Below are 9,785 nucleotides of genomic sequence, written 5' to 3' on the forward strand. Positions count from 1 at the left end.
GCTCTGCACAAACAAATCTAACATCAAGTAAAAAGTTTCAAATTCAGTCAGAAGTACTTTAATTTTAGACGGTTTCTTATGCTTAGTAAATTGCATTTCTTGTACTAAATCTTAAAGACACTTTTCTTTGATCCTACATTTTTTCCACTGCATCTGAAAAATTAAAAATTTTACAAATTTTAAAATGCTACATGCAAAACCCAGTTTACATTATGACAAAAACTTCAGAAGATTCTGCTATAACAGATAAACATGACAGCATCTACTGACATCCTAACCCAGTTAAAAGAACAGTTTGGTCACACATCTACAACTAAAACTTTAGGCTATGTTGCAACCTGGTCACTTAATTCTATTGTCACTGTAGTGCACAGATGATACCCAAATACAAGATAAGGCTACGGTTAAGTACAAAGTGAGTCAGAACATTAATTTTGTAACCAAGATATTCTTGTCCATTCAATTCCAGCTATGTCTACTTACTGATACTTTTATTACACATTTTCAAAAGTAAAAAAAGCATGTAAATATTGGTATTCCACCTAGGAAAATAAACTGGAATTCTTCCATAGATATGAAACATGTTAAAATGTTTTAACAACTTGAAGTTATATAATCTGCTTCCAAACTTCAATCCAAGAAACACTCTAAGAAACGCTACTGGCATCGTTTTGTGACAAATATATTTTTAAATATTTTATTTAATTTCAGCAGTCTGGGGTGAAAACACACTGGAAGGTTCAGTTGTAAACTAGGAGGACACTGAAAAAAAATAATGCCTTCAAACAGTGCAGAACTAAACTAATTTGAATAGATCTGGCATTCAACTGAGCTTTTTTTATACAATGTTCTCCAAGATTCGCATGTTGAACAGCAATGAATAACAACAGAACAATGACAACTGTTGTCATTCTTTAACTTACCAATACACCTGCAGTGTGGGTGTTGAACATAATCAAATATAAACAGCAGTATAGACCTGGTAAAGTATCTGCTAATTAATTAGTATCTCACATAACAGAAAGCAGCAGCTCATATAGTTGCAGCAAGTTTGCAGGATATTGTCAAAACTGTCTGCAGGGTTTCTGTTAGTTTTTCACCTTTTGGTGAAGGAAAATTACAATTATGGTTGACAGTACAAAGCTGAGACACAGAAATGCCCCACTGATTCTACACATGGATATATAAGATGATAATTCAAAAACCCAAGATCTAAAAATGTAATGGTTTTCTAGTAATTTTAAAACTTTTATGTTGTTATATAACATACGTGTCAGGGTCTTCAATATAATCTAAAGCTTTAAGAGTAGCATCCTTGTATTCATGCAGGCATTGGACCAGATGACCCTGGAGCTCCCTTCTAACTATACAACAATACATTTGGTTTAGAAATACATGTTTAATTTCAGCTCTTACCCTAAGGTTCAGTGGCTCGCTCCCATTGATTTGCCTAGTTACCGAGCTGAAACTAAAAACTAAGGCATTTTCTTGAGGAGTCACTGACTCTTTTTAAATAGTTTTGTTAAACAAAGATGCTTCAGTTTTACCCAAGAACTCCATAATAGTACATTTTAAGGGGAAAACCATTTGTTAAAATTCAGATTTCCAAAACCTTTAGCCTTTTTTCTATGACTGAGACTGCTGACATCATTATGTTGATTTTTTTTAATTCTACACAGTGAGCTCAGTGCTCAGTATGAGATTGTCTTCCCTTTGAGTCATTCCCACTTTTTCCATCTCATGCAGCATCAGTTACTACAGAAGCACTGAATCCAAGCAAAGCAACTATTTTCTATAAATCAAAGTAAAAAAACAAAAAAACCCCCGACCTCTGTTAACCGATGGTTAAAAGTAGCTTGAAAGAATCACAGCAAAACTAAAACATGGGAAAATACTGAACATGACAATGCACCTTTACTTAGTAGCTAAATCAAATACTGATGAGGGACCTAACCCTGTTTTACTGATGTGAATTATACAATTCTTACAGACTTTAATGGAAATACATTTAAATTCAAATACTAACTGAAAGTGGCACCAGATTTAGGGGTTTATTTTATATGACACAAGCAGCTCACTGGTATCTCTATCACTTATGACTTAATTCCTAATCATTTCTGTTCTAGTACTGACTGGTTTGAGATGTTATCTGGTACTTATTTTGAATGTATGTTCACCCAGTCAGAACTGCCCTCGGTGTGATTTTTCAAGCATAAAAGTCAACGGAATACAGAATGACTGTGAGCACAACCTACTTAAACAGTGATTTGAGGAACATGTTCAGTGCTATGCATTTTAGCTGCTAAGTGACTCGCCTCATCCACTTTGAGAACTCGATGTTTTCTACGAGTCCGCTTCCAGGAGCAGGCAGAATAGGAATCTCTGCTTTTCTGATAAATTTGCTTCTTTGGGGTCCTCTGTTCAGGTCATTCTTCTTTCTTGTACTCTTCTGACACCTCAATTTCTGATCCAAAGCCCTCAAAAGTCAGGGGAGCTTTCAGCTGACTACAGGAGGCTTAGGATAGGCCTTAAATAAGCCAAAGCTACTTGAATACAGTATGCCATTTTCTAGTATGGTAATGTTTTGCTTTCATCTTATTTTTTAAGTTATTAATTTATCAATTTTGAATAATCAGATGCATTTTTGTGGGTTTCCTGTTTTCAACAGTATGTGCCACTGACACGTTTCAGGAACAAAATATCTACAAATATTTTATGACTTCGTTATTTTATCATAAAAATGCTGCAATTTCATTTAAACCAGGACAGACCTATCAAAGTTGTATGGTACACACACATATTTGTAAGTTTTTACTAATGAACCACCAACCATGCACATTCAGCAAAAAATATTTCTTGTACAGTAACAAATACATTTACAATACTCTCTTAATTTGGATCACTGTGAAAGTCCTCTTATCAATACCCATCTCTCCATCAGCTTTTGGAGAAGCTAACTATGGTCGATATCTTTTTTTAAGAAACAAAGATGTATTTTTTTTAAATAATATATGGAGCACACAAAAAGTCAAAATAAGAGAATGAAGATTGTCAGCCATGATAACCAGCAGAAAAACTGGCAGTTCGGTATCTCACATCTAGTCTCCACCAACAGGTTTCACTGTTGTTAACGGAAATTACTGATGCAGGGTTTCTGAAAACTAGTTTCCTGTACTTAGCTAATTTATAGTACTCCTACAAGAATCCAATCAATGTCTATTAATGGCTGCAATCAACTAACAAACTGCTTTTAAAGGATACTCACTGTTATCACCACAAAAAAAATATTTATTCTCTGCAGGAATTGAATACATAAGAGTTTAGTGGCTATTTTTTTTTAAAGAAACTAATCAAGCCAACTGGATTTTGCTTTACAAAGAGATGTCAGAGGCAACTATAGCCAGTGGCTTGCCTACTCCTCTGATCTGACTTTTCCCAGCACCACAAGTAAGGGAGCCTAGGGCTGTGTCACTGAATATGAACTTACCTTCCCACAAGCTCTGCAATGATGCCTCCTTTTGGTGAATGTAAATCTGGCCTCACATTTCATGCAGTTTGGCGCTTGAGAATCTGGAACCCAAACTGGAGCCACCTCACCCAAAGTAGTAAATGGCTTTCTGGTGGGAGCTCCAAACTGACCAGCTCTGAGATCATTATCTGGACTATCTGGGGCTACTGCAAGGCACGGACTACTAGAAACCCCAGACTCATACTCTTCTAAATGTTCCCCGTTGGTATCAGCAATAGAGGTATTTAACGATGTCTCACCAGGAAACATATCTGCTGCCAAGGTTTCCCCTAATTTTGCCTTACCAAAGACATTTTTATTTTTAATATTACCTCCACAGTTTGGGGGAACAAGGTCATTCTGTAAGTGGTCCGATAATGGCTTTGGAATTTGCAATTTAAGATTTGTAGGTTGTTTGGGTCTTGCACCACCAAAAGGAACACTGATAGGCTGCAGATTAGTTACTGTTTTTGGTGATGTCTGCCCTTGCACAGATGGTACCTGACTGCAGAGATTATGCAAGTAATTTTTCTTCATTTGGTCATCAGTGCTGTTTAAAATGACACCACTCCCTTCCGTGACCTCATTTCCTCTCTGTTCATAAACATTAGTGTAACATTCTGACTTGCTCTCCTCTATCTCCTTTTCCTCTGTCACTGAGTCTTCCTTGGAGGGTAAAGTCTTTGGAATATGAGCAACAATTGGGTTCTGCATTCCATAGGAATCACAACCATTAGACAGAGAGCTCGCTGCTGACGTACCCATAACATCAGAGAGACTGGACCCTTCAAGATCATCTATACAAGTCCCCTTTAAGTCCATGCCTGCCTCCATCATCCCGTCTCCGCCTTCTCTACTACTACTACTACTACTACAAGCCTCCTCAGGCTGTTTCATCTGCAACAGTCTTTCATTCTCTCCAAGAGTTTGCTTATTATTCATCTCATTCACTTTAGTCAATTCCCAATTAGTCATCTCCTGAGATTCAGGGAAACACTCTGCCACGCTCAGCAATTCAGTCGTGCTGAGAATTTTTTCATATTCACTGACTTCACTTTCAACAGCACTAACATCCTCAGAGGCAAAACATTCTGTAAAGTGTTCACTGTAATTGCCACTTTCAGACACATTAGGCTGACAAGTCTCAGAGAGCCCAGGTAGCCTAGATTGAAACTGTTCAGCTGTTTGTTCCTTTGTAGCATCTTCTACAATGCAGCTTCCATTGCTTGAACCAGAAGAGTTTTTAGCTTCCAGATCTGTTCTCTGAGCAATGCCTTTGTTAGTAAAATCTTCAACCAATGCACAACTTTCTTGAGCTTTAATGGTACCATCCACAGGCCTCTGCAACAAGGTCACAACATTTGTCCCTGCAACTACTGACGCTGGGAACAGAGGGTCTCTACTCTTATTAAAATCATCCTTTAATTGAGAGGTGGAGCAAGCAACAGACAAGCTTTCAGAGGAACCACTAATCAAATGTTTAACAGAGTCATCCTCAGTGTACAGCTGATCTAACTGTACTCCTTGCTTCTCTGTAGCTGTATCTTTTTCAGTAGATCCATTTACCGTAACAGTAAACTGATCACTCTGTCGGTTTTCATTATCCAGTGTAAAGCTAATAGTGTCCATTAGAGACTGACTGTTGTAATTTTTACAATCCAACAAATCATCACTTTGTAGTGTCCTTTTGTCACAAGTATGCATGACTGCCACCACTAAAACATTTTTTTCTTCTGGTAAGCAGGCTATATTTCCACATTTGTTTTCTCCTGTTTCCATAGTATTACACTGATCATCCCAATTACTATTTCTCTTAATTAACTGATCATCTGCTGTTGCCTGGTCATCAATCCACATGGTTGGGGTCTCTGGGTTTATGCTAAGATCTTTTCCATTAGCACAGTGGTCCCCTGCTCCTGTTGATGCCAGGGAAAAAGATTTTAATCTTTGTTGACACTCATTAGGAATTGTAGCATCATTCGTGTTGGTCAGAGCTGGATTAAATGAGAGACGATGAGACGGGGGCTCTAAAATCTGATTCCACTTTGCACCCAACAATGTAGGTGAAACAGCATCATCTGAAAAAGTAATGGTTTAAATATGAATACATTATACACCCAGCACAGCAATGCAACTCTCAGCTCTATAAGAGTTTCTACCCACGGTTCCAGTAACCATTATATGTAAATGAAACTGCTCCCAAAACACAAATACGCAGATGTTTGAATATTAGTACAGCAGCAAAACACCTCTTGCAATACACAAGCATGCTTAGTCAATAGCTATTGTGGTAACTGCATTGAGATCCTGGAACAGAAGAGCATTTTAGCTAGGACAGGCAAAGCTAACTTACCGACTGACACTTCAGGTAGTAAGAAAGGGGAGAAGGCCCAACACAACTACAAAATATTTGGCTTCCACCAGAGCAAATGGAGGAAACTAAATCAAGCAGACACTTGATACTTTGAATATACAGTAAAACAATGAACAATCAGTCCACTTAACTGTATGTCCAATGTTCCTGCATGCTGGCACAGGAATCAAAAAGCAAAAAAGCCTTTGTTAACCACACCACCCCCCACTCAATCCATACAGAATTAAAAGTTCAACATCCAGGTACCTTGTAAGCAAATACTTTAAAACACAGTGTCTCCTATTATACTGTATTTTCAGGCACACTTTGGAAGTTTCCTGATTAATTGCATGTTTTTGTAACTGAACTGGGGTCACCCCAATTAGTGAGGCTGGTCAGCTTTCTACTGTAACAATCTTCACTTTGTGAAGTTTATGCTCTGGCAACAAGGTCACTGCACTCAGGTCTCCTAACAGTGCAGAAGAATGTTTAAATACAACTCTTTTGACTGAATTGTTAAAAATAAATTGTGTAAATACTTTGATCCCATTAGGCTTTGTAAGAAAAATTAACAAACTCAGCGAGTCTGACAACACACCCATTCAAAGTTCTTTCTGTCAGTGAACAGCTATGAGCAATACAAGATATATAATACTGGCAGTAATATGGGATAGATGTGATGAATGGACAATGCCCTCTGACAAACAAGCCACATAAAATTCACAGAGAACGTTGCAAGTTATAAGATCAGTCTGCAACTCATGAAAAACAAGGTGAGGCTTCCCCTGATACAAAGCATGAGCATTTACATTATTTTTCAAATAAATCACTCACCTTCATTCTGTTCAAATTCATCTAGAACCTTATCGAGGTTATATGCCTCTGCTTGGAAATAGTTCTCCATTTGTCAGGAAATGCCTCCCAGTTCCTTGCCTGAACCTGTCAAACAATAGAACGATATTTCAATATGTATTCCCTGATTCAAGAGAAAATAATTCCCTTATAAATCTATTCCAAATCTAAACATATTGCATTCACGAATCCAGGGCACTTTCCACTGATTAGAATTCCTTCTGCTCTGCAACTAGCTTAATCCAAATTAAAGGCTTCCCCCCAAATTAAAGGCTTCCAAATGAAAGGCTCGGTTAGGATTTTTTTTTTTTTTTTAAAAAAGAGCAGCCTTCAAAGTTTACAAATTCTGTAATTTGTTGAAATGTACGGTTTATGTCACAATTAATTGTTAAAAAGATAATCAGCTACTTAAAAGAACATTTAAAATAAACAAAAAATAAATAAAACCAACATGCCAACAGGAACAATTTTAACAGTAAATTGGTTGATGCGGGCCAGGTGGCTACAGCAACAATATTGTTAACATCTGAGGAATGTAGGTTTATTTTCATATGTTGGCTGTCAGTGAAGCTGAAAATATCTTCACCAGAACAGAAAGAATACCGAACAAGGAGAGTCAGCAAATTTAAGTCATTTCTAAGTATGCTTCACTCTACACCACACAAGACATTATATGCAATCTCTGCTTATTCGGAGCATTTTTTGTTTAATGGAATGTCTTTCAAAGCTGCAGAAATACAATGACTTCCTCAGCTTAAGAGAGATTTTTCTTTGGGAAGTGGCAGTAAGACATGAGAAGAGTGCAGGACAGGAATATTTAGGCCTGATTTCTGTGACTTACAAAATTCCCAACTGTCCTGAAGAGGTCAAAGACTACATACTAGAAATTAAAACGTACAATGGTCTGGTCCTGCTAGTGTAAGGTTGGTCCTTGCAATACTTAAGCAGGAAACTCCCTTTTTCCATCTCAAACTTTTATTTTCATTAAATAAAAAATAATAATCAGATCCCTTTTTCATGAATCCCATAAAAGGAGGAATCTTCAGTTTGTAGTTCCTGGCATCATTTCTACCTTAACTGAAAAAGCAAAGAGCCTTTTCAGTCCTCTGATTAAAAGTCATGCTGTAGTCACATGCTTTTGTCAGCATGGCTCTTCACCAAAATGAAAGGCAGTGTTTCAAGGACCTGTCTCAACACTTGCCAATTTTTAAAAGTGGATAATACCGCATCTGCATTTACATGGAACAACTGAAGCTGATAAGCTCAATATTTAGCCTGTTAAAAGTTTCAGAGATCCAAGGATGGTGCTAATGGAAGCTTTTTATTTGCGTCATCAATGGTCTGACTCCTCATCTGATGAAGTAAATGAGTTCACAAAAGCTTGTGCTCCGTCTTATTTAGTTTCTCTCTAAAGGTGCATATCTACAGTGCTTTCTGACAGACCCCTAAGACCATTACAGTAGCTTTCAACAATATGCCTCCATTTGGTTATAAAAAAAAATGATAAAGCAACATAATCTAGTGAACTACACACTCAACTGATGCTGGGAAGATCTGGGTTTAAGGTTTCATGATGGGCTTTGGACAAGAAATTTTCATCTGTCTGTGCCTGTTTTCCTACATGCACAATGGGGACATTAGCACCAACTCAACAATCTTTTATTCCAGAGGTGCTTTAAGAATTAATGTTTGTCAAGTGCTTTGAAACAAGTGCTGAGTATGATCTGAATTTGAATTGTTCCTGATTTACTAGCCACTGCTTCCCTCAGAGGAAGGCACTGGGACTCCCAGAAAAAGCCTATTAAAAAGAGAATAAATAGTCCCAGGATAGAAAGGAAAGTAATAAGGAAAAAGGAAGACTAGAAAAGTCATTTTTCTATAAGCCTCACATATCCAGTCAAGTAACACTTCAGCCATGGCAACACTAGGAATATGATTGTTTTGCTGACAAATGATGCCAGTAGCGAGACATACTGATCTAGTTCTGAAACATTAAATCCTAATCTAGTCACTTCCACCATTAAAATGTGCACCGTAGTATGCCCAGTGTACACAGAGCATTTAATTTAGCTTATTATCTGAATATCAACTGAAGCAGAATGGGATGAATGGGGCCTTTATTCTCCCCAGAATGTGTTTCAATACCTGTGTGAAAAGGGGGCACTGGGGAGTGTCATTTTGAAAAAGGAAATAGTCTAATAATTACCTCCGCTCTTTTAATAACAGCAGGCTGAGGGGCTTAGGACTCACTCCACAGTACAATATCAGCTGAGGCAGGGAACAATTATAACAATGTTACAATCTAAAGCTGCATTTCACTTTAACCTTTCCCTCCAATGTGTCTCTATTTGGGGAAACGTATCTCTTAGAAACCTGTTGATTGAGATAATTTTTTTTAACTAGAATGACATTAAACACAACATTGTCTTTAATGTGGATGGCAGTTGTTTAAAGAACACACAGAGGCTAGGGATAGAAGTTACATATAAACCGGTTTAAGTCATCAGAAACTGGTTTAAACCTGTAACAGAACAGAAGTTCAGTGAACATAAACCACTTTCAAAATGGCTGACACTGGTTTAAGATAAGCCTGGTGGAATGTAGTACCAGACTTAACTGATTTGAGTCAAACTGGTTTATGAAACTTCTGTCCCAGACCCCTTCCTGGTTCAAGTTAAATCATAGTCCCCCAGCATCCCAGCATGCTTTCCAGCCCTAGGCTGGACTGTGCTGTCTGCTCCAGCAGAGAAGATTTGGGGGCAAGGAGGCAGGGACTGCCCCACCCACTCACCAAGGCAAACCCAGGGAGGGGGGTTAAACTTCCCTTCCCTTGAGTACAGAGATGCCCCGCCCTGCTAAAAACTTACTGCTGGCTGCAAATGTGGACGACTAATCCCAGAGGCACCTGGAAACAGGAAGAGGACATGATGAGGCAACTCTGCAGAGTCCTTCAGCTGTGACTGTGGACTGCAAATCCCAGAGACGTTGCGGGGCAGGAGAAAGAGGAAACAAACACACATCCCATGCTGGCTATATGCCAGAGACCCATGCTCCAGCACCCCCCCCCCCCCC

At 38.2% G+C, this 9,785-nt stretch overlaps 1 protein-coding gene across 1 annotated transcript in view; it reads right to left on the reverse strand.

The window, feature by feature from the left end:
• Nucleotides 1–9,785, reverse strand: part of ZFYVE9 (zinc finger FYVE-type containing 9) — a 90,226-nt gene that overhangs the window by 54,478 nt on the left and 25,963 nt on the right. Inside the window, exons 2-3 of the mRNA XM_019501307.1 lie at nucleotides 6,696–6,800; nucleotides 3,488–5,586 (exon numbers count right to left, since the gene is read on the reverse strand). Of these exons, the coding sequence (XP_019356852.1) occupies nucleotides 3,488–5,586; nucleotides 6,696–6,765 (2,169 nt within the window). The 5' untranslated portion in view covers nucleotides 6,766–6,800. The remainder of the gene's footprint in view (nucleotides 1–3,487; nucleotides 5,587–6,695; nucleotides 6,801–9,785) is intronic.

The sequence above is a fragment of the Gavialis gangeticus genome, unplaced genomic scaffold (genome assembly GCF_001723915.1).
Source record: "Gavialis gangeticus isolate Ggan-Ray unplaced genomic scaffold, GavGan_comp1, whole genome shotgun sequence".
In the NCBI taxonomy this organism is placed as follows: Eukaryota; Metazoa; Chordata; order Crocodylia; family Gavialidae; genus Gavialis; species Gavialis gangeticus.